At 50.0% G+C, this 22,197-nt stretch overlaps 8 protein-coding genes across 8 annotated transcripts; 3 read left to right on the top strand and 5 right to left on the bottom strand.

The window, feature by feature from the left end:
* Positions 1 to 1,331: 1,331 nt before the first annotated feature.
* On the bottom strand, positions 1,332 to 6,375 carry LOC1269448 (phosphotriesterase-related protein). Its single transcript, XM_308075.3, has 4 exons — positions 6,236 to 6,375; positions 2,608 to 2,929; positions 1,631 to 2,532; positions 1,332 to 1,560 (listed from the first exon to the last, which is right to left on the bottom strand). Exons 2-4 carry the CDS (start codon positions 2,624 to 2,626, stop codon positions 1,423 to 1,425), a joined length of 1,059 nt encoding a protein of 352 aa, XP_308075.3. The 5' UTR covers positions 2,627 to 2,929; positions 6,236 to 6,375; the 3' UTR covers positions 1,332 to 1,422.
* LOC1269445 (protein Mo25) lies at positions 4,234 to 6,378 on the bottom strand. The gene is made up of 2 exons (XM_308076.4): positions 6,236 to 6,378; positions 4,234 to 5,594 (listed from the first exon to the last, which is right to left on the bottom strand). The coding sequence occupies exon 2, from the start codon at positions 5,472 to 5,474 to the stop codon at positions 4,455 to 4,457; it is 1,020 nt and encodes a 339-aa protein (XP_308076.3). The 5' UTR covers positions 5,475 to 5,594; positions 6,236 to 6,378; the 3' UTR covers positions 4,234 to 4,454.
* Positions 5,809 to 6,439, top strand: LOC1269443 (coiled-coil-helix-coiled-coil-helix domain-containing protein 7). The gene is made up of 3 exons (XM_308077.4): positions 5,809 to 5,949; positions 6,020 to 6,118; positions 6,191 to 6,439. Exons 1-3 carry the CDS (start codon positions 5,905 to 5,907, stop codon positions 6,296 to 6,298), a joined length of 252 nt encoding a protein of 83 aa, XP_308077.2. The 5' UTR covers positions 5,809 to 5,904; the 3' UTR covers positions 6,299 to 6,439.
* A 234-nt stretch (positions 6,440 to 6,673) lies between these two features.
* On the top strand, positions 6,674 to 9,496 carry LOC3291218 (uncharacterized). The gene is made up of 2 exons (XM_560365.4): positions 6,674 to 8,331; positions 8,398 to 9,496. Exons 1-2 carry the CDS (start codon positions 6,835 to 6,837, stop codon positions 9,454 to 9,456), a joined length of 2,556 nt encoding a protein of 851 aa, XP_560365.3. The 5' UTR covers positions 6,674 to 6,834; the 3' UTR covers positions 9,457 to 9,496.
* On the bottom strand, positions 9,486 to 10,854 carry LOC1269437 (vacuolar protein sorting-associated protein 26C). Its single transcript, XM_308079.5, has 3 exons — positions 10,577 to 10,854; positions 9,741 to 10,497; positions 9,486 to 9,658 (listed from the first exon to the last, which is right to left on the bottom strand). The coding sequence occupies exons 1-3, from the start codon at positions 10,631 to 10,633 to the stop codon at positions 9,573 to 9,575; spliced, it is 900 nt and encodes a 299-aa protein (XP_308079.4). The 5' UTR covers positions 10,634 to 10,854; the 3' UTR covers positions 9,486 to 9,572.
* A 51-nt stretch (positions 10,855 to 10,905) lies between these two features.
* LOC3291219 (distal membrane-arm assembly complex protein 2) lies at positions 10,906 to 12,016 on the bottom strand. Its single transcript, XM_560368.5, has 2 exons — positions 11,453 to 12,016; positions 10,906 to 11,377 (listed from the first exon to the last, which is right to left on the bottom strand). The coding sequence occupies exons 1-2, from the start codon at positions 11,872 to 11,874 to the stop codon at positions 10,963 to 10,965; spliced, it is 837 nt and encodes a 278-aa protein (XP_560368.4). The 5' UTR covers positions 11,875 to 12,016; the 3' UTR covers positions 10,906 to 10,962.
* A 987-nt stretch (positions 12,017 to 13,003) lies between these two features.
* On the top strand, positions 13,004 to 16,344 carry LOC1269439 (serine/threonine-protein kinase PITSLRE). The gene is made up of 2 exons (XM_061653009.1): positions 13,004 to 15,886; positions 15,976 to 16,344. Exons 1-2 carry the CDS (start codon positions 13,124 to 13,126, stop codon positions 16,078 to 16,080), a joined length of 2,868 nt encoding a protein of 955 aa, XP_061508993.1. The 5' UTR covers positions 13,004 to 13,123; the 3' UTR covers positions 16,081 to 16,344.
* A 2,708-nt stretch (positions 16,345 to 19,052) lies between these two features.
* LOC1269440 (peroxiredoxin 2) lies at positions 19,053 to 22,180 on the bottom strand. Its single transcript, XM_061653018.1, has 3 exons — positions 22,104 to 22,180; positions 21,613 to 21,879; positions 19,053 to 19,986 (listed from the first exon to the last, which is right to left on the bottom strand). The coding sequence occupies exon 3, from the start codon at positions 19,969 to 19,971 to the stop codon at positions 19,381 to 19,383; it is 591 nt and encodes a 196-aa protein (XP_061509002.1). The 5' UTR covers positions 19,972 to 19,986; positions 21,613 to 21,879; positions 22,104 to 22,180; the 3' UTR covers positions 19,053 to 19,380.
* Between the last annotated feature and the right edge of the window lie 17 nt (positions 22,181 to 22,197).

Here is a 22,197-nt window from a genome sequence, read left to right as displayed (position 1 = left end):
TGCCAATAACAAACACTCCTCCATCCCGTTCTTTGCACCGTCCAATGTTCCTTAACTAGCCGGACCAAACCGCGGCTGGGCAAAGGAAAGTTTTCCCATTGATTTTTCGCACATTAATAGTTATTCATTCCTCCGAACCGCGACCACCGCGAACGGGGATGGGGACTTTTTGGGGATGAGAAAGTTCTGGGTGCGCACTAAAAATTTGTGACTTTCTTGCTTGTGCATGCAAACACCCTGAGTGGGTGGTAGGTGGCTGATGGTTCTACATATTCGCAAAAACTTTCCCCGCTAAATCCCGCTTTTGCTGTGGAGTCAGAGTCATCATAACCCGCTCGAATCATCATAATTGATGCAAATGATCTTTCGCAGACAGTGACTTTTTCTCTCGTTGAAATTCGTTTTTACCCATTTTCTATTATTTTCCCTTGCCTCTAGGTGTTGCAAACCAAGCTCCCCCCCCCCCCCCCCCCCTCCCCCGGGTCAGTACATTGTGCATACCGTGGATTAGAACCCGCCACAAACAATAGACTTTCCCCCCCCCCCCCCCCACGCGGGAAACTTACCCACACAAAATGTCTACACCTTTTTAAGAGAGATGGGCGCCAAACGATGGACAAATTTCATTATTCGATTTGTCCCCTATTTGTTTGTTTGCGAACCAAATGCAGTTCCAAGCTACTCCAAGCAAACACACAAACAAGAGGGAGAGAGTGTGTCCCAAAACGGAGCAACAAAACCCAACGCTGACGGCCACTCTTCAGCAAGGTGCATGGGAAATTCCATGCGAAAAAGATGATATCCCCTTTCCAATGTACAGTGGTCTGTCTCTGTGTGTGTGGGAATGGGTGGTTCCGGTTCCGGTGTTTCAAACCTTCTCCAAAGCGGGAATGCTGCAGGAGCAAGGGCGCAGGGGGGAGGAAATTTAAATTTATATTGTGAAACTTTTATGAAGTAGTAATAAAGATAAGAAAACAAACTCCAGCGCTGCCCTGGTCCGGGTGTACGATACGTAGGCGAAAGAGTTGCTGTTGCTGCTGGCATCGAGGACAGGACAGTTGGCGACTGTGCTGACAAACACGTGGAAGGTGGATAGTGAGTGCTGGAAGTAAGCAGGCAATCAACCCAACCCCTCAGCTCAGCGAAACGACAGCACGGAAACTGGCACAACGACGGCACAACCATTTCAATGTGTCTCCAGTGACACACCGTAAAGCGAACGATTGCCACCCGAAAGCTAATAAGAATCACGCATCAGAGCGGGGTGAAAGATGCGGTAGAAGATGCAGTTTTACGCACTTTCTCCTTGTAAACTTTACACTCCCCAGTGGTACGTAGAAGATAGAGCTGGAGCTGCGTTTATTGATTAAAATATCTGAATATGGGCACAAAAAAGGTGTGGGTACACCGTGGTACTTAAACTTAAACCTTCATCTCGAGCCAGCGTGCCGGATTGGCGATCGTCATCGTGTCGACCGTCTTAATGTCGATGCCACGGAGCGAGAAGCGCATCAGCACGTTGTTCAGTATGTGGCTGTACCCGTGGCCACCGAACGAGGTCTGCAATAACATCCCAAAATTAGCTTCTCACGAACGAGCTTTCTCCTTTCGCCGCACAGTTCCCACTTACCAGACGATGCTTCGTGTGTATATCGTGCGCCATCAGCACGCGCTCCGCGTAACCCTCCTCGATCAGACGGACAATCTTCTGGATGCGCTGCTCGTCCGACTGCATGTAGGAGTTCGGGTTTAGCTGATAGTACGAACACTCCGTACCGAACAGATCGAACTGCAGGTACGTCCCGAGCTTGGCAAACTCTAGCAGATCCTCGTCCTCGAACAGCGTCCGATCGAGATGGGACATTACACACTTGGACGCACTGCCACCGGCCTCCAGATACAGCCGAACGATCTCGTACGGTGCCTCCCGCTCCCTGCCCGGATGGAACGATACGCCACACCCAACCACACCCTGTACCTCCGCCGTCGCCTGTATCGCGTTCCGCTCGAAGTGACTGATCGGCCAACCGCTGCCAACTTCCCCAATAAATCCACACTTTACCGGCTCATCCAACCCGTCCACCTCCACGCCAAACAGCAGCTCCTTCGTGTACAGGTCCGTCATCTGCTCCACACTCATCGCGTGCGTTGCCGCATCCTGCATCACGTGAATGTAGTGCCCCGTGCCAGCAATCACATGCACGTTCGCTTCCCGCGACACATCGTGCATCAGCTTCAGATTACGACCCAATCCATGCGATGTGTTCTCTACGATTGCGCCACCACCAAACTTCTTGTACGCCACCACATCCTTCGTTACGGCTTCGTGTGTATCAAAGTCTTCGAAGTTGATGTTGTACCGGCTACCGTACGGGTACTGCCGCACGTACCCCACATTCTCCAGCGTAATGCGCTTGCTCACGTACTCCTCGACCGCGTCCGGCGGGGCCGAGTACATCTTGTCGAAGTTGAGCGAAAAGTGCTCATGCGTAAGGGTGTACCCGAGCTGCTCCGGATCGACCGGGCCACGCACTGGTAAAACGAGCGTATATAAGTCGGTTTGCAGTCCCACTGGGAATGGATGATCTTCACTTTCACACCACTTACCTGTTTGAACTTTCATCATTGCTGCAAAAGCTGCTGCTCTCCGATCCGATCGTGCTGAGATGTGCAACTGAACTGAGTTGCAAGATAACGTTTGCTGTTTGCTTGGTACGTGATCTGAAACGGAATGAACTTTTCGGGGTTTATATTCAACCCACCTCACGAGACACGATAATTGACCCCACCACCGGTTTTCGTTGTGGCGTGTTTGCTAGAGTGCCGCGCAGTGGCTGCCTGTGTGATGCGCTCGTTATCTCGCGCTTTGCGTCTTATCTACGCGAGCTTCACCGTTGCTCGGGGTATGCTGTAGTATGCCTCGTACGGTCTGTGGAAGGGAGAGATTGAGGGAGAGATGAGTATGGGTTCGGAATGATCAGTTTCTTTTATCTTTCGTACACAAGTGCATTGAACACAGCTACAAACGAAGGGTGCATAATGCAGTTTGACTTAAGGCAACTGATCGATGGTACATAAACCTGACCTACATAAGCACAAACAAGTCGGAACTCGAGACATCTTATTTTTGTTTGGATAAATCCCGTTCGTGTGGTTCATTTCTTTTTCTTCCCCCTGAAGAAACCCTTTATGATAAATAAAGAATCTCTTTATCAACCGCTGGTGAGCCGCCTAAAGTCTTGAGATCCGGAAGAAAACAAAACCAAGGATACTTTTTTTACCGGCCCATTGTGTTTTAGCGTCGTTGTTATCTGCTTCTGGAAACGTGGATAGTAAACAACAACAACCACATAAACATAAACAACAACAACCACAAACACATAGATGTGAACAGATGACCCTTTTTTTGTGCGAATAAAAATAGTACTCGACGATTGTAGCTTCACACATACATGAAAACATGTGTCGTTTAATTTCGGACCGTTGGAATCCAGAACAGTTATCTATTTTGATAACTCTACCTAATTTCCATGGAGTTAATTAAAAATAGAAGTAAAAAACCCCAAAAAAATCAAATTAATTCACGCGCGACACAGGGGTTTACGGCGTTTCTATGAAGAGCTCTGTTTGAGAATTGTTTCATTATATTGGTAGTTGATCCCTTTTCGATGAGCTGCTCCCGTGGTACAGACGTCAGGTCGTACAAATTAACATTACGACGCTCTGCTCATCGTGGGTTCACGACTCGTATGGACCGAGCAGCAGGACGCGCATATGACATTGACTTATATACTTAATTAAGTTGTTTAAATCAATTCAAATCACTACTACTGTATCACTACTTGTGTTTTGCAAACCTTACTTTAACCTTGGACTGTTGTTGCATCAATTAAGTTGAAGAAGAAGAATATAGTTTTGATGTGCTTTTATTATCTTTCTTCAATGAAGATTAAATTTGCAGTAACTTAAGCATTTCATAATAATTATAAGCATTTATTGTCAATTTGAAACTGATACCAATGCGTGTTGGTAATTCGATATTTAATTGATTCATAAATTCGAAACTAAATCATTGTTAATTTGAAACCCCTAAACAAAGTTGATGCTATTCAGATACCCAATTCTGCGCCGATTTCATAATAATCTGATACCATTTCGATGATAAGCTCGCTGTCGAGAGGATGAGTTTTCCTTGAACCATTAACCAACCAACAAGTCATAACCAGCGTTCAATTTCTTTATTCTACTGTAGAACATTTATTTCTATTTAAGCAAAGGCGTAGTAGTGTTCGCAAAGCTTTTCGTAAAAAAGAACCCAAAAAACGAAAGAAAAAAAAAACACACACACAAAAACTACTGAACTGCTCCCGCTTATAGTGTTTCAGCTTTGTTGATGAAACATGCTGCATGCATTCAACCGCAACACCACCACCTCCACCTCCACCACAACACAATCACTGCTGAGCCTCCTGGGTCTGGGGCTTTAGCTCCTTGATCTGCATGATCAGGTAAGCCTTCTCGTCGTTAAACTGTTCGTCCTCGGAGCGATCGGTATGGAAGCGGGTAAGAAAGTCGACCAGCTTTTCCTGATTCCGCAGCAGTATGTCCATGATCGGTTTCGGTTTGTTCGGGTTCGCCACGAACACCTTGAACACGTGGAACGCCTCGAACTGTATGTTGCGCGACGTTTCCTTCAGCATGTTCATCATCAGCTTCAGGTTGTCCGGGTTGGAGATGTACTTCGTCATCACGGTGAAGTTGTGCCGGTCGAGCAGCAGCTCGCCGAGCAGCTTCAGGCTCTGGCGCCGCGTCACGTAGTTCTCCGAGTTGAGCAGCGCCTCGTACCGGCTAAACACCTTGTCGTAGTTCTGCTCGAGAAACTCCGCGCTCAGCAGCTTGTGGCGGGTGAGCAGCTCCTTGAACGTGGAGAACGCATCGGACGCAATGTCGAACGTGGACACCTCGACGTAGCGGAAGAAGTTGAAAAACTCCTCCGAGTGGAGCATGATCTTGGCGAGCGCCTCGTGCCGGGCGCACTCGCGCAACATGATGCCACAGTTGAGCGCGATCTCCTGATGCTCGTACCCGGCCATCAGCGTGAACAGAATCTCCGGCTTGGTGCAGATGTACTCGACCGTCGGCAGTCGGGTGCCGATCTGGCGTCTGATCACATTGTTGAAGATGTGTGCCACGTCCTTCTTGCCCTCGAAGTCAATGCGGTTTAGGTTCTGTATCAGCAGCAGCAGCAGATCGGTGCTGTACAGCTCGTGGGCCAGCTGCGAGATGACGATCTCGGTCTGCGGCTCGGCATCGGCCGTACCGCACAGCATGTTCTTGATCGACACCAGGTTCTTGCTCACATCTTCCTGTGCCTTTTCCGCTTTCTTATCGCCGCGCTCCAGCGCATTGACCGCCTCCTTCAGCGACTTCACCAGCTCCTGTGGGCTTTTCTGCGATTTACCAAACAGTGGCATCGTTGCACGCTCACGTCAAGCTTTTGCGTCCTTACCGGGGGGAGGAGGGGGCACAGTGATCGTTCGCCCAGGCCCGCTGCTACATAAGCGGTGTTGCAACACGAGCAAACACCGCACTTGCTACAATTAAAAGTCATAACAAAATCCATTATTATACAATTATTGTTGTGTCCTGTGAGCGGAAGGGCCACACAACTTTAACTTTCGAAAATAATACGCACACTTATCAGTTGCAGCGCTTTTAAAATCGATTTACACAAACAAACGGAAAAAACGGTCATTTCAAATCCCATTCAGCTGCTCCCATAGCAAAATTACACAGCCGTACCCCTCGAAACACAAATCATCCCCCTATCTGTCAAAGTCAGCTGTTCGGCACACATCCAGCGCACACACGACCCAAAACAAAACCTTCCGCAAATTTTACACAATGCCGAAAAATTACGAAGCCGAAAAGAACAACCCCTGTTTGAAGGTAAGCCCAACGCAAGCGAAATTACGAATGCAACCTAACCACACCACCCGCCCATTCCCCGCACCCACAGGAGCAGGAACTGTCCTACAAATGTCTCAGCAAGAACAACTTCGACCACGGCAAGTGTGAGCTGTATTATGCAAACTACAACAATTGCAAGGAGTTTTGGGTACGAAGCGGGCGGCTAGCGGGTCGTTAGCATCGTTTGCGAGTTGGGCGTAACGAATTTCCCTACTTCTAGAACAAAGTGCGAGCGGATCGACGCGCGAACGGTATCTTCCCTTACCTGCCAGATGTTGCCGACCGGGAAAGTATCAAAGCCGAGTATATGAAGACGAAACCGACGTGAAGCACAGCACAGGACGGACGTGGGAGACACGAGCCCACCGTTAGCAATCAGGGGTTTTCGTTAATTTGTAGATAATGGAGTGAAATAAAAGCGTTTGCACGGGGATGTAAACAGTCTCGCGACGGAGCACAGCACAGCGTATACGGACTTGTTGACGTTTCGTTTCGATCTGCCAAGTAGGCAAGCAGTGGAAGCTTCCATCCATGCACTTGTATGGCTTTTTATTAGTTTCTCTCTTTTTTGTGCGTGAAATTTTACAGTTTTTGTTCATGTAGCAAAAAAAGCTCAATTAATACACGTGCCATGATCTGGTTAAGTTGTTTCATAATACGGGGAAATTGGTAAAAATTAACGAACAGCAATTTTTCCTACCAATTCTGTCAAAAGTGCCACCGGAGACAGTTGCTTGCCGGTTTGTGTTTGTAAACAAAGTCAACTGTCAGTCGCTAAAATTCACAAAAGGGTTTGTTTGGTGTGCAACGGATTTTCTTCTGTTCAATGTGTGTTTTCTCGCTTTTCGCCGGCACCTCTCGAGAATGTCCGCCGTTCGGAGCTGTGCCCTGTGCCAAAACCGGTCCAACATCACTGACCAGCAAACGGACGATGCGCTGGAGCGCATCACCTATCACAAGTTTCCCACCAATCCGGCACGGCGCGATCGATGGATAGAGTTCTGCGACCTGCCCAAGGAAAGCTTTCCCAAATCGGCCTACAAATTCCTGTGCAGCAGCCACTTCACCCCGGAATGCTTTGAGCGTGATCTGCGCGGTGAGCTACTGTACGGAACGAAGCGGATGACGCTGCAAAAGGACGCCATGCCAACGATCCGCTCGGTAAGCCAGCAGCTGAAACGGACCACGAATGCAGCCTCTACCGAAGAGGAGGATCGAAAGAAGCGCATGCAGGAGGTGGATAAACTGTTGAGCGGTGAAGTGGCCGCATCGGAACCGATCGTGAACCCATTTCGCAAGCACGTGTGCGAGCGAATGATGGGACGGGAGCGGGCGGATGGCTCGGTGAAGCCGCTACACATCATACCGCCCATGAGCGAGGAGGAGCTGGTGCAGCGGATTGTGGAGCTAGAGCAGGAAACGCGCTGGCAGCGGGAAGAAATCGGCCGGCTGCGTGCCACGATCGACGGCAAGACGGAAAAGATTAACTTTGCCAAGGCGGAACTGGTGAACGTGGCCATCTTGCTGCAGGAGCTGAAGGAACACACGAACCGGCACGTCGAGGACCGCATTACGGAGCTTTTGGCCGGTCGGTTCGGTGAAGGGCAGTTGGCATCGATTCTGGCCGAGCTGCCGGAACAAACGGCGGCGCAAGTGCTGTGGACGGAAGATGAGCTAGCCAAAGCGCTCCAACTCCGCTGCATCAGCATGGAAGCGTTCGCGTACGTACGCCAACAGTTGCGCTATCCACTGCCGGACGCGCCACAACTCGCTCGGTGGATACATTCCGTTTATTTGGAAACGGGTCACAGTGCAGCGGCATTCCGGTTGCTGGAGCTGCACAAATCAGCGCTTAAAAAGGTCGAACTTGTCTGCACGCTGAGCCTGATCCGCACCAACGCACCCGTCCGGTACCGGTACGATGGCACGCGCGATCAAATCGTTGGTCCCAACGCGCAACTTCATTGCCTCACCGTGCAGGGAGTGTTTGCCCGCTGGCAGCAGATTGTGCACACTGATTTTGATCTCATTCTAAGCCGGGAAAGGGTAGAAAAAACCATCACAGAGCTGCATAACATCGGTTACCACGTGGTTGCCATCACGACTGACTGTGACGCGGCGATTGTGCGCACATGGGACGCATTGAACGTAAGCGCCGATCAGCACTACATACGCCATCCGGTAACGGATGATGCGGTCTATCTGTACACCTGCCCCGCCCGAACGTTGGCCACCATCCATCGCATACTGATCGAAGATGGGTTCGTGATGCAGGAGAACAATCTGGCGATCACGAAAGCGACGCTGCTGTCGGTCCTTTCCGACAGCAGTACCATTTACCAGCGATACCTAAGCGACGGGGTGCGTAAGAAAGCATGTCGAAGAATTAAAATTTGAGTAAAACACGATTATTTTATATATTTGCAGGCTCTTCTGGAGCTCGAGAACAATCCCGATCTTGCGCGGGAATTTATATCTCTCAAAACAACAACCGCACTAAGGCTGCTCGCTCACACCGACGATGACGAGGAAGGTCTCCTGTCCACAGTGACGACCCTGTTCGATCTTTTCGTCGATTGGTGCGACCTGTGCATGACTACCAACGGCCAAAATTTCACTCCCAAGCAGCACCTGATTACCGAACTACCGTACGGGGTGTGCGAAGACGAGCAGAACATCGTGCTGGATGGGATGTACGATGTGATGGAAAGTATACGGTGCGTGAATGCCGACTACGAGTTCCTCCCGCAAGCCGTTCTTCTTTCCATCAACTCGATGCGCAAGTTGCTGCTCGATCTGAGAGCGTACTATCCCGGGGAAGTGAAGGGATTGCCAATGCTACCGTTGAGCACAATGCCGATGAATGGCACGATCTGCAAACTGAAGGAAAGCATCCAACGACACGCTCCAACATTCCGTCCACTCTCTGTAAATGACGTTCTATTTCAACTCTGCAAAACGTGCTCCCTCGGCTCAGTGGAGGGATATCCACATGTAACGAGTTTACACTTGCAACAAGCGAATCTTTTGGGGGAAATTCCCGTGGAAAGTCTTCGCCGATCGGATGATCCATCGGACCCGGAGCTGGATGCTGTAACCGACGCTAATGCTTGTGATTACTTAACTCACATGATAGTGGCTCGATTGGGCCAAAAGTATGACTATCTCGGAGAAACCTCCTCGGTTATTGAGCGTACAGGCGGACAGTACGTCGTGAAGCCAATGGGTGATGCTTTTGGCTGTGTGAAACCCTCCGCCCTTTGGAGAGAGCAGGCGAAACAGCTTGAATCTTACGTGTGCGGCATGATGCACGAGCAAAAGGACAGATTGGCGGAAAGTATTGTCGATTCCATTCTCACCCGTCATCCCCGCATGGGACGCGATCTGCTGGAGCTGTACGTTAGCACACGGATTGCCATTAGGATACGGACGCTGAATGGTCAGCTAGACGAAACAACCAACGTAGACCGCCAACCTTTCAGCTAGCAAATAAAGCCGCTTCTTACCGGTGTGGATTTTGGATGTAGCTTTCGGCCGTTACGTTTATTGCTTCAGAAGATTAAATGATTGGAATGCGAAGGCAGTTGTCACGCACCTCCCTATTACGCCGTTCTGTTAAGGAGTATTTGAAAGTTTTCCGTCACCAGATAATCGTCCCCAAAAATTATAACGAGATTCACCTCAAACTCTGTGGCGCGGGAGGGAGAAAAAGAAGCAAATTTAAATTGGCGATGTAAAAAAACGAACCTTTTCAAAATCGACCCACTTACCAACTTTAAAATTCTTCGTTATCAGCGTCGGACAGGTGAAAAGCCTCGGCAGCGTCATGTAGATCGGTATCGCCACCTTCGGGCACACGTTCCCGTCCGCGATCTGGATGTTCTGTATTTCCGTCGCATCACGCGAGTAACCCTCCGCGCAGCCGCACGTCTCCACCCGCACCAGCTGTATCTCGATCGACTTGATGGCCACCTCCGTATGGTGCACCGTCACGCTGCCCGTGAACGGTTTCGTCACGCAGCAGTCGGTCGAATCGAGCGTGCCGGAAATGAGAAACCTCGGTATGGAGATCCGCTCTTTGGCCGTTTTCTGCAGCGTATCGGGGCTGATCGAAAACTGTACCTCCTTCGGCGGGTGCTCCACCATCGGCCGGTACTGGATGATGAACTGTTGCGTTTTCTGCACACTTTTGGCGAGAAAGCTGCGCTTGATGTCGCACCGCAGCATGTACGTGATGTTCACAAACACGCCGTGGTACGTTTCGTACAGCGTTTTCGGTTCCTTCGGGCAGATGAGCGGAAACTCGAAGGGAAATTCGCTGGCGCCGATGGGCAGCTTGCCGGATGGCGCCAGATCCGTGTGCTGGTTGAGCAGGGCGATCGGTTTGACGCTGTTGTACAGTGCCTCGAAGATGCCCACGTTCTTGTTGCTGATCTGCAGGTTGACCGAGCCCTCGAGGGCGAGCGCAATGCCATCGTGCTTCGTTTCCGACCCGCACACGATCTGCACCACACCGGAAACCGTTTCCTGCGGAGGAACGATGGGGTGAAGGAACGGAATAATTATTGTGAAAAACACGGGAAACCTCCCCCTTACTCCTACGTACCCCTTCGTAGTACACTTTGTTCGCACGGCGAAGCTTGATTTCTACAGTAATTGACATCGTATTCACTTCTACGCAGCTAATCTGAGTTAGGCAACGAACAAACGATAATCCTGCTCATCATCAGCAGCCCATGTCCCCCGAATGCAGCTCCACACACCAAAAAAAAAAGGCCGTCCTCCGCACTGATAAGGGTTCCGCTCTAACCTTCCGAGCGCTGCACCGAACGAACACAAACAAACGCCCCGTTGACAGATTGCAGCTTGTCAGGGTTTATATAGGCTACGGTGCGCTTTTGTTTACATCTGAAAAAACACGATTCAGACAAGACATTTCAGCTAGCTATGGTCATTTTATTCGGGGGAAAATTTCGATTCTCCTTTCCCTATTCATTCACTCGCCACGACACGCAGATTAGGATTCCATTCCTCTAGCATGGCCACCGTCAGCTTCCAGTGTATGTCCTTTTCTGGATCGTCGACCAGCAGCACCTTCAAGCTGGGCAAACGGTACAAACAATTCAGCCCCCGGTGGGTAACGGACGTCCCGCGCAAGTTTAGCCGCTCCAGCGAGGGCAGCACGTTGCCGGAGATCCGATCCAGATACCAATCGTCAAACCGTGCCACCTTCTCGAACGACAGATGCTTCAGCCGGAGCAGCTTTTGGATGTTTTCCATGCCTTCGTAGAAGAGCGTCATGCCGTCGCAGCGTACCTCCTCCAGCACCATGCCCGGGATGTGGTGCCGCGGTAAGTCGTACTCGTCGTCTTCGTCTTTCTGAATCCATTTGTCACTTCCGCGGAATCTATAAAAAAAACGAAAAACCAAGGAATGATTGAGCATGGAACCAATCCACAGGCTGTTACACAACCGTTCTTACCGCACGGATCCGCCCCGATGCACGATAAAGTGTGCCGTGGCAATGTCGTCCCCGAGGGTGGCATGCCGCTCCGGGATAAACTTTTGCATGTGCGCCTCGATGGTGGTGCGACGCTTCTGCCACCATTCCAGGATGGCCGACGGCGAGAGGTCGATCGGTTGTTGCATCTTTTCCACCAGCTCAGAGTTACGGTTTTCCGACGCGAACAGTTTGAACGCGCTGTAGAAGCTGTCCGGCCGGTCAGAGTACGGTGTGCGCCACTGGAGACGCTTTTTGTCTTCCTGTATCTTTTTGCTGATTTCCGGATCGAGATCGGGAGTGGGGCCGATGGCCGGAGGCACATCGTTTGTGGGGCCTCTGTGAACGCTGGCCCGGTTCAGGGTGGACAGTCGGGTGGTGGTGCTTCTGACTAGCTTGTACATTGTTTCCAACTTGTTAATGGTAAAGATTAATTAAATTATTATCCTGTCGACGGCACAAAAACCCACAGGAGCAGCTCGGCTGCCGGTGGACCGAAGTGCTTTTGTTTACGTTTTGCACTGACAGCAGTACCCAAGTAGCATCAAAGTGACCAGAAATACCGATTTATCTGTATTCCTACCGATTTTTGATATGCCTACCGACTCACAGATGAGCCTCTTAAAACTACCGATTTTCCATTTATCCTACCGAAAATCACAGATTTTCTCATAATACTGACCAAAAAGTCTTAAAATCTTTTTTTATTATTGATCTATAAAACTCAGCTAAATAATCTAGTCAATCTAAATTATCCAGCAAAAATCTAACGACAGCACGTATGATACAATCGTATCCGATAGAGCACTATAGCGGCCCAAAGCGGTCCCGTGGAGCCCCGAGAAAAGGCTTAGAATTTCTAAGAGCGTTTCTACATACACCGAGACTGCAGCTGAGAGATGGCTGTGAGAGAATTGACAACCGGTTTCTCACGCTGGCGTGTGTAGAAGCTCTGAAAAGCGCCGAGATGAGACTTTTAAAATGATGTTGAAAAAACCCATTTTAATCGCTAAAATGAAGTCAAAAAAGTTTCTTTTACTTTTTAATAATATATCTACGATTATTAGACGGCGAAAATGCAAACTATAATTGATCGATCGCTATAAACTGCCAATTCAATTTTTTCTCAGCTCCATCGTTCTTTGCATGCCGAGGAGAATTCTCTCACCGAAAATGCTGTCAGTCGCTGTCAAAGCATGCTGTCAGTTATTTTCTCAGCTGCATGCTCGGTGTATGTAGAAACGCTCTAACACAATTTTCAGATCGACACTTCAGAAAGACCAGCATTTGTGTGACCGCTGAACTAAATCTAATTCATATCCCAATCCATATCCTAGATGCATTTTCTCGTCAGATGGAACTTTCGTTTTGCGCATCAGCACCCTGCCCCCCTCTTCCCCCCGCTTAGCACTTTTTTTAACTAAGTTTCTAGTTAAAACCTACCGAAAACTACTGACAAATCTGAAACTCTTTCCGAAAACTACCGATAAAATTTTGGTGCTCCTGCCGAAATCTGCCAAAATAATCTGGCCACACTGACGGCGTCGTTCTGGTTGTCATTCTGGGGCATCGTTGCCGTGCGGAAGAAAACACATTCTGTTGTGAAACTCCCGTGAGTTTTTTCGGTGCATTTTGTGGCAAGAAAAGAAAATCATGAGTGATGCCGAACAGAGCGAAGATGGACAAGTGATGAGCGGCGTCGAGCTGAGCCCATCGGACGACGAGGAAACGACCGACTCGCTGGACATCAAACCACCGCAGGCGAGCAGCACCTACTATGGCATGAGCAAGCGCAAGGACAGGAAGGGGAAGGATCGACGGCACGCCAAGGACCATCTGCGCCATCACATGATGATGGAGCGGGAAGGTGACCGCGACCGGGACCGTGGTGGCGAACGGCGCGTTGACCGTGGAAGCAATCGGATGGAGCGGGAGCACTACTACCGCGAGCGGGAGCATCATGCAGCCGGCGGTCGTGAGCAGCACCGACACCCAGGGCAGGGGCAGGGCTCTTCATCGCGCTCGGGAAGTGGACGGGATCGAAGCGGCAGCGGCAGAGAAACCAGCTCCCGAGACAAACATCACTCGTCGCGGTACGAAATGAACCCATTCTACGGGGAAATGCGTGAAACGTATCACAGCAAGCGGGAACGGAACCGGGACCGCGGTGAGCGGGAGCACCGGGGCGAGCGCACCGACCGAGAAAGGGAGCGTGAGCGAGAGTACAACGAAAAGCAGCAGCGCCGGGCGGAAGAAAAAGCGACCGATCCGGAGAAAATCATGGAAGATCTGCGTACCCGGCTGTTGCACAAAAAGAACCGGCGGGACTCGAAGCGTGGCACGGAGGGAGGCCGCGACCGTGACCGGGAGGCAGAACAGATGCACGCGGAGGAGGAGGAGTACTATGCGGAGAAGAGGGAACGCCGCCGGGAGCAGCATCTGCATCGCCGGTACCGCGAGGAGGAGCAAGCAAATGAAGGAGCCGCGAGGGAACGCACACGACACCATGACGGCGATCGTCGGCGACATGCCGAGGAGGTGGTGGAGGTGCTGGAAAGCCCCGACCATTCCCACTACCACCAACAGAAAACGTCGAGTGCACCACCCCGCACGGCGGAGGAAAAGGAGCAGGAGGAGCGTCGGGCGAAGCTGCTGGAAGCGGACCGGGAGATGCTCCGCCGGAAGGAGCTGGCACGGGAAGAGCTGGAAGCAAGGCGGCTGCGCAAGGAGGAGGAGCGTGGCAGGGGCATCGAGACGGAATCGGAGGAAGACACCGACGAGGAGGACGACGGAGAGATGGAAGAAGAGGAGGAAGAAGAGGAAGAGGAGCGCCCGTCGTACGAGGACGATGACGTTGAGATGGTGCCGGAGGACGACCGCGCACGAAGAGCCGCTGACCAGCGGGGTACGAAGCGTCGAGGCGAACGGGGCAGAGAGCGAAAGCGGCACCACCGGAATCGACATGCGTCCTCCCACTCACACACCAGCTCCTCGCACGGTTCGGAGGAGGACGAGCGGGACGAGGAGCATCCACCGGGAAGTCCGCTTTCGGTGGGCGATTTGGCAAAATCGGATCGTCGCCATTCCGGCTCGTACAACTCCCAGTCCCGATCGCCAACGAACTCACGTTCGGGTTCGGAATCGGGTTCGCGAAGTCGTTCGCGAAGTCCTCGACGGCACCGACGGCACGAGGGACGTGATAGTCGCAGTCCAAGCAGTCGCAGCCGCTCGAGAGAAGAAGAGGCAAGAAAGCGTCCAACCGGCGGCGGTGGAGGTGATGATGAGGGAAAGGGCGAGGAAGGAAAAGCGTCCGGCGAAGCAAAACCAGCGGTCGGTGAGGAGGAATCGAAAGAGGTGGAGGTGAAGGATACACTTCCACCGTACTATCCGGGCATACAGGGTTGCCGCTCGGTGGAGGAATTCCTCTGCCTCAATCGCATCGAGGAAGGCACGTACGGTGTGGTGTACCGGGCGAAGGACAAACGCACCGAAGAGATTGTCGCCCTGAAGCGACTAAAGATGGAGAAGGAAAAGGAGGGCTTCCCCATTACGTCCCTGCGGGAGATTAACACACTGCTCAAGGGGCAGCACCCGAACATTGTGACCGTGCGGGAGATTGTGGTCGGCAGCAATATGGACAAAATCTTCATCGTGATGGATTACGTCGAGCACGATCTGAAGTCGCTGATGGAAACGATGAAGCACAAGAAGCAGGTCTTTCTCCCCGGCGAGGTCAAATGTCTAACGCAGCAGCTGCTCCGGGCCGTCGCTCACCTGCACGACAACTGGATCCTGCACCGGGATCTGAAAACGTCCAATCTGCTCCTGTCCCACAAAGGCATCCTGAAGGTGGGTGATTTCGGGCTCGCCCGCGAGTACGGTTCCCCCCTCAAACCGTACACCTCGATCGTCGTTACGCTCTGGTACCGGGCGCCCGAACTGCTGCTCTGCTGCAAGGAATACTCCACCCCCATCGACATCTGGTCGGTCGGTTGCATCTTTGCGGAGTTTCTCTCGATGGCGGCACTCTTCCCGGGCAAGACAGAAATCGATCAGCTGAACCGCATCTTCAAGGATTTGGGCACGCCGAACGAAAAGATCTGGCCGGGGTACAACGAGCTGCCGGCCGTACAGAAAATGACCTTTACCGAGTATCCGGTGTCGAACTTGAGGAAGAAGTTCGCCCACCTTACGAGCGAGTTGGGCATTTCGCTGCTCCAAGGCCTGCTGACGTTCGATCCGAAGCAACGGCTGACGGCGGAGGCGGCCCTGCAGCACAACTACTTCAAGGAGCTGCCGCTGCCGATCGATCCGGCCATGTTCCCCACCTGGCCGGCCAAGAGTGAGCTCGGGCTGAAGAAAGCGCTCGCCTCCAGCCCCAAGCCGCCGAGCGGTGGTGGAGAGTTTAAAAAGCTGGTAAGTGGAAGTGAAAGGGACACACACTTTTCCCATTCGTGAGTAGCCAAATTTAATTGTTTTTTATGCTTCGTTTTTCGCTTTTCCAGGGCGATGATGCCGTGCCGGACAATGCGGGCTTTCATCTTGGCGGCACGACGTACGCGGAATCGCGCCAGCTTGCCATGGGACCAGGGTTTAGCCTGAAATTCTGAGGGCACGAGCTGTCATCCGGGTTCGGGTTGAAGTAGGCTGTGCGCACCCAGCACTACTTGCACCGAGCACCGGTTGACACTGGGACTGGCGAGCTGCCGCCGTCGTCCGATACGCGATAGAATCGAAATTCCAGACACAATTAACACAATAGAAATGAAAAGTGAAATTCAGAATTTGGAAAGGCTTCGCCAACATTACAAGGAAGTTAGTTTTTAAAACATGAAAATTAATACAATTTACATTAGTGTTCTTTAAAAAGAAAATTTTTCTTAGAGCTTTCATTGAAAAAGACGAAAGTGGATTGGTTGCATTCGAAAGGAACGTGTTCAAAAGAAGTGACACCAAACAACCCGCAGAGAAACGGCAGAGCAGAGTGTGCTAAATCGTGAGTACCATCCATCACTATACAAATTCTACTAAATTTCCTACGATTAATTCCTACGCTTGGAGCGGTCCCGTGGTACAGTCGTCAACTCGAACGATTCAATAACATGCCCGTCATGGGTTCAAGCCCAGAATGCCCCCGTAACAAGGATTTGACTATCCGGCTACGTGGTAATGAATTATGTCTCGAAAGCCTGTGCAGGCCGGCTTGACCGCGTAGGACGTTACGCCAAATAGAAGAATTCCTACGCTATTTCCTTCGCTAATTACTAATTCCTATTCCTTATACCGAGTATAGTTTGTCGACTGAAAATGGAACTGCTTTGGTTCCAATTTCGGAACAAGTATTCAAGTATCGTTCCGAATCCAAACTCGGAACAGTTCCAGGAACTGCTGTAGAAAATAATTGAAATTGCGAGCTATTTCAGGATCGGTATAGGTTCATGATCTGTTCCTGGGCCGGTATGGGATCAATATCATTTCCAGTACTGGTATGGGTTCATGATCGGTTCTAGGACCAGTATAAATTTATAAGCAGTTGTAGGAACGGATGGGTTCATGATCGGTTCCAGGACCGGTATGGGTTCATGATAGGTACTTTTTACAGTAAAGGAGATCTCTGAAATTTGTTGGCGTGGCTTGAATCTGTAATCTGGACAAATTAATTAGTTCTTATAAAACCTATAGACTCACTAATTCCAGCGTTTTTTAAATGAAATAAATGTTATAATTAGACGTCACATGGAGCAACAAATGGTAGAAATGGCACGAAAGGCGAAAGTTCCCACACAGCTTATGCACACTCTCTGCTGATAATAACCCGCTGTGGTGTCCCAAATGTGTCCACCCGTGAGACCCCATGACCGTGGCAGTGATAACGTACGCCTTGGAGGGAAAAATGAAAGAAAAACGAGTCAACCACAACAACGCGCCATATTTTATCGCGATGTCGTCCTCCTGGCTTTTGGCGCCCCACTCGAGTGCATGATGCACAACACCAAACAGACACGCTGGAAGTAAAACCGGTTCATTTTAGCATTGCGTGTTGTTTGCATCCATCCCACCCACCCATTTATGCTTAACAATGTCCGCTTTATCAGTGGCAAGTTATCGCTCATCGCGCCTCACTGACCGGTAGACACAGGTGATTGTCTCGTGGCTCATTACATATCATTCTTGCGTGGCTTGCTCTCCGCTTAAAGCCCAATGTGAGAGGTTATTGAAGGAGGAAGACACTCGCCAGGAATGCGAATAATTGGGCGAACCGCTAATTATCAGGCATTTGGTACAAAACGGGTGAGATGGATTAGCAAATCGTCCCGATCGTCTATTGTTTGAACTAGTGATGGGAGCTCGGAATCGTACCTACCCGATTCCGATTCCGTGTTCAATTGCGGAGCCGATTCCGATGCTGGAATCGATTCCGATGCTGGAATCGATTCCGATTTTGAATTCGAAGCCGGAATCGATCCTGGAATCAGAATCGGTTCCGGAATTGGAAGCGACCTGAGAATCGCAATTTGTTCCGGTATTGTAATCAACGTAACGTAATCAGGATGGACTCCATAAATCGAATTAGCTCCGGAATGAGAATCAGTTCTTGAACTGAATTAAGAAGTATCAGAAGCGAAATCAGTCCGGGAATCTACATCAGAATGGATCGTTTACTAGTAAATTTTGATTCTTTGCGGCTATCAATACATAGCATCATTGGACCCAAATGCCTATTCATTCTTATGTAGATGCCAAAACCGACTTCGATTTCGAAGACGGATCTGGTTTCGGAGCCAATTCCAATTCTGGATCCGATTTCGATTCCAGAACCGATTTCGGAGCCGATTCTGTAGCCTATTCCGGAATAGATTCAGTAATCGAATTCCAGACCTACTATCCGAAATCAAATCCTGAAAACTTTGGAGCTAGCCGGAATCGATTCCGATTTCATTTTTCCCATCACCATCCCATCACATCATAATGAAATGTGTTTCAATTATTTCTTGAGTGTTGTTTCAAACAAGATACACACGCTATGGTGTTTCACTGTCAACCCCTTAGGCCCATTAGGCCACTTACTAATTGAGTAGTTTGTCAATCCTCGCCGCGCTTGGCGTACTTCTAATGGTTCGCTCATGTGTATTCGAGAGTGACCCGGTGTGCTAACGACAGAATCGCTCATAATGAAGTGCACTTTTGTAGCGATGTCATCGTTTGCATATTCCATATGGAAAGGAATGCTAATGAGGCGCGCGTGTGGACATCGTTGAACACAACGGAAGCAAAGGAACGGCCAGACCGTGCAACAGCAGCGCGCGAAAAGCATGATTAAATTTGTCAAATCGATACAAATGCACCGTTCTGACGAAAACAACCTGGGTAGGACCTTTGGCTTCCGGAAGAAGTCTCTCGAATTTTTGTGACGCTTATCGGATAAGAGACTGTCGCGCTATCAAGCCCACAAAACGTGACCACCAGCATGAATAGTTCTTATCGCGGACGTGTCGGGGACCTAATTTCGCAATGTGACCGATTATTTAGTGGATACGCGTAGCGTGGTGTGTGCAATTCAAACTAACCCCTAACACATATATTATACAAAATAAAAATCAATACTTTATTTCCATTTTATTGCTCTCAGCTCATGGAGGGGGGGTTGATGATATTTTAAACATCTAAACAGTTTCTGTTTTGATCCTCGTGTTATTCTTCTCATTAAAAGAGCATTTTCTCCTTCTCGCAGGTTCAACCTGTGCGATTAGCCTCCTCTTCTCTGGATGATGATTTTTAATTTAATGCCGCGGTCAGAGGGCGATGATGTATTCCCGTAAAGTAGATGATATCACGCGGAAAGAATGTATGTGTGTGTGAAAGATTCTTCTGTTCTTGTTCGGCTCAACGTATTCCCCACAAACATCCTTTTAGTTGACGGCATTGAAGTAATCCTTCGATTTGTGCGGATCGGCCACCATCGTCTTGCTGCCGGGCTTCCAGTTGGCCGGGCACACCTCGCCGAACTCATCGGTGTAGCGGAACGCCTCCACCAGGCGCAGCGTCTCGTCCACGCTGCGTCCGACCGGCAGATCGTTCACCGTCACCTGGCGCAGGTTGCCCTTGTCGTCGATGATGAACAGGCCGCGGAACGGGACGCCCGACTCCTCCTGCAGCACGCCGTAGTCGCGCGCGATCTTCATCGACTTGTCCGCCAGCAGCGGGATCTTCAGCTCGCCCAGCCCACCCTGCTTGCGGGGCGTGTTGATCCACGCCAGATGGGTGAAGTGGCTGTCCGTCGAGCAGGCGATCACCTGGCATTTCTTCTCGTGGAACTCGTCCGCCCGGTCGGAGAAGGCGACGATCTCCGTCGGGCAGACGAAGGTAAAGTCGAGCGGGTAGAAGAACAGCACCACGTACTTGCCGAGGTAGTCCGACAGGCGGATTTCCTTGAACTCACCGTTCACGACGGCGGTACCGCTGAATGCGGGCGCGGGTTTCTGGAGCTCCGGCACTGGCATGATGAGATTAGTTTACTGTAGGAAGAGAGTTGAAGAGAGAGAAGAAAAAGGGAAATTAACCATCAAATAAGCAACGAAAAAAGCATGTAGTACATGAAAAGTTCAAGTGCTTTCGTCCCATCTGCACTGCTCCCCACTGTAGCCGCATAAGAGCAGACCGGTTGTGTTGCAGCAGCGTGAGCAACGCTTGCCGGCAGTTGCGTAATTCCAAAAGCTTTGCGCTTGCTCCATTGTTCCCATAGTTACAACACGGGGGGAAGGTGGAGCGGATTAGTAAGCGGTTTCTATTCCCTTCCCTCCTTCGTGCGTAGGCTTTGAGAGTGTGTTTAAGCTCTCCATTTAATGTTTGTTGCGTCAAATTTTATGGTTCAATTATTACTTTATTTTGTTTTCTGTGGTTCTGATTAATTCTGATGACGCGAAAGAGCCACCAGAGCGCTTGGTGACTAATATAGTTCCCTCCAGGGGCAAAAAAGCTTCTTTGGCACACAATAAAAACCCCCTTCCCAGCGGAAAGTACAGACATATCATGGATGAGTGATTCGTTTGGGCCGACAGCAAATGTGATACTTTCACTTTTTGACCCCAGGAACCTTCCACATCACACTGCGTCTTTTCCGACGGTCGTCAGCTCTCATTGCTTCAAACCATCCATTAAAAAAAGCCTGGAGGAAGTCGCACAATTCGCTCCCCATCGGTCGCCGGTAGGAAGAAATGGAGGCAACGAAAAAAGATGGCGTGACACGGAGGTGATCGAAGATCGTGATGGTGGTCCCAGTAGGCCGTCAATCGCTCTCGTGACGTTGAAAAGGGTACGCGTGTAAAGAGGGGAGTTTCTCCTCGCAACCCCGGGACTGTCCTAATCTGTTCCGCGAGACAAGACAGCCCCCGGAACACAATTACAAAGCTCCTCTCTCTCTCCACTCCATTTGCTTCTAGCAACATCCACCGGAATGTGATTATACACACACTCACACAGCCAGACACACCGGAAGATTAGATGGAAGGGAGTTGAAGAGGGGAAGCTAAGAGGGATGGTTAGGGGAGAACGTCGAATGATTCAAAACTATGGTTGCAGTAGAGCGTGGTCTGGTCCTCCTCTCTCCGCGTTATCGAATGTGTAGAAATTGCTAGAAGCTGAGCATTTAACCCCCCTACTCCACACTCCATTTCAGCTTCCCCCCTTTTTTCTGGATTAGGGGTAAAGATTTGTAACAATTGCCATAGAAACCGACTGGCCAAACCCTTGCAAAAATCATTCACCCTTGGGGGCACTACCATTCGCTGCCTAGGAAACAATGGGCGGTAAGTTCCACACTGTAAAGTGTTTCGATGGAAAATCGATTAAATTCCGATGGTGCTGTTCGCGTTGGCAATTAGAGAGGAGCAAAATGGAACCTATTTTTTTGCATCGAACAAAGATGAAATTTTGGCGTCACACGAATTACACGTCGGCAATGGCGTCTGGATGCGGCTACAAGAGCGTGCTCTTAAAGCAAATACACCGGGTCGCTTAATAAAGTGCTAAATGCTTTTCTAAAATCATTTTCTTATCCTTTACCACTATTTAATCATCCATCGCAAGCTATTAAATTAAGGACCAAATATGCAACCGACAGAGTGAAATGGTTCAACAATTACCTGCAGTGAAAGAACACGAACGTACAATGCAGGAAAAATTTGCGACAAAATTACGCAAAATGCCGGTAAGACGAGCGACACGCACAGACACACAGTCACACACACGTACGGTAAAATTCACGGAGCGAAGCAAAGTTGCTTGCGTTCTGTTCGGCGGAGATTTTCTTCTGAACACACACTGAACAGGTCCGCCGCCGAGCTGGTCATAATTTGTAGTGGTGGGATTCGCTCGCGCCGGTGAAGGTGCGCTTACACCTAGCGCAAGTACTGATCGGGTGAGAAGAGAGAAAAAGGGAGAGAGAGATAGTGAGAACGTTGGTTTTGTGTCACAGAAGGAGATCTGATTTCTGAAAATTGGAAGTTCTGCTGGCATTCTTCTAATTTCCTCAGACGTGTAGCTGGATCAAAATATCAATTGATTGTTTCATGACTTTTGGACACTGTAAATTTGTATTTTACTGTAGACTGGCAATTGAACCTATCTACACTACATATTCTCTTGTAGTTCGGTTCAATAGAAGTTTGTGCATGGGTGAAATTTGTTTGGCAATTATAAAGTTTGGGAACTGTAGCATACGCTACAGG

This window comes from Anopheles gambiae, chromosome 3, assembly GCF_943734735.2.
Source record: "Anopheles gambiae chromosome 3, idAnoGambNW_F1_1, whole genome shotgun sequence".
In the NCBI taxonomy this organism is placed as follows: Eukaryota; Metazoa; Arthropoda; class Insecta; order Diptera; family Culicidae; genus Anopheles; species Anopheles gambiae.
Note: the sequence above shows the minus strand (reverse complement) of the source record. Positions and strands in the feature narration are given on the sequence as shown.

Coding starts and splice junctions, on each gene's coding strand:
- LOC1269448 (XM_308075.3), bottom strand. Junction 1,561..1,630: donor TACACACGAAGCATCGTCTG/GTAAGTGGGAAC, acceptor ATGTTATTGCAG/ACCTCGTTCGGTGGCCACGG.
- LOC1269445 (XM_308076.4), bottom strand. CDS start 5,474: ATGCCACTGTTTGGTAAATCGCAGAAAAGCCCACAGGAGCTGGTGAAG.
- LOC1269443 (XM_308077.4), top strand. CDS start 5,905: ATGCCGAAAAATTACGAAGCCGAAAAGAACAACCCCTGTTTGAAG. Junction 5,950..6,019: donor AGAACAACCCCTGTTTGAAG/GTAAGCCCAACG, acceptor CCGCACCCACAG/GAGCAGGAACTGTCCTACAA. Junction 6,119..6,190: donor ACAATTGCAAGGAGTTTTGG/GTACGAAGCGGG, acceptor CCCTACTTCTAG/AACAAAGTGCGAGCGGATCG.
- LOC3291218 (XM_560365.4), top strand. CDS start 6,835: ATGTCCGCCGTTCGGAGCTGTGCCCTGTGCCAAAACCGGTCCAACATC. Junction 8,332..8,397: donor AGCGATACCTAAGCGACGGG/GTGCGTAAGAAA, acceptor ATATATTTGCAG/GCTCTTCTGGAGCTCGAGAA.
- LOC1269437 (XM_308079.5), bottom strand. CDS start 10,633: ATGTCAATTACTGTAGAAATCAAGCTTCGCCGTGCGAACAAAGTGTAC. Junction 10,498..10,576: donor ACAAAGTGTACTACGAAGGG/GTACGTAGGAGT, acceptor GTTCCTCCGCAG/GAAACGGTTTCCGGTGTGGT. Junction 9,659..9,740: donor AACGAAGAATTTTAAAGTTG/GTAAGTGGGTCG, acceptor CCCGCGCCACAG/AGTTTGAGGTGAATCTCGTT.
- LOC3291219 (XM_560368.5), bottom strand. CDS start 11,874: ATGTACAAGCTAGTCAGAAGCACCACCACCCGACTGTCCACCCTGAAC. Junction 11,378..11,452: donor CATCGGGGCGGATCCGTGCG/GTAAGAACGGTT, acceptor TTTTTTTTATAG/ATTCCGCGGAAGTGACAAAT.
- LOC1269439 (XM_061653009.1), top strand. CDS start 13,124: ATGAGTGATGCCGAACAGAGCGAAGATGGACAAGTGATGAGCGGCGTC. Junction 15,887..15,975: donor GTGGAGAGTTTAAAAAGCTG/GTAAGTGGAAGT, acceptor TCGCTTTTCCAG/GGCGATGATGCCGTGCCGGA.
- LOC1269440 (XM_061653018.1), bottom strand. CDS start 19,971: ATGCCAGTGCCGGAGCTCCAGAAACCCGCGCCCGCATTCAGCGGTACC.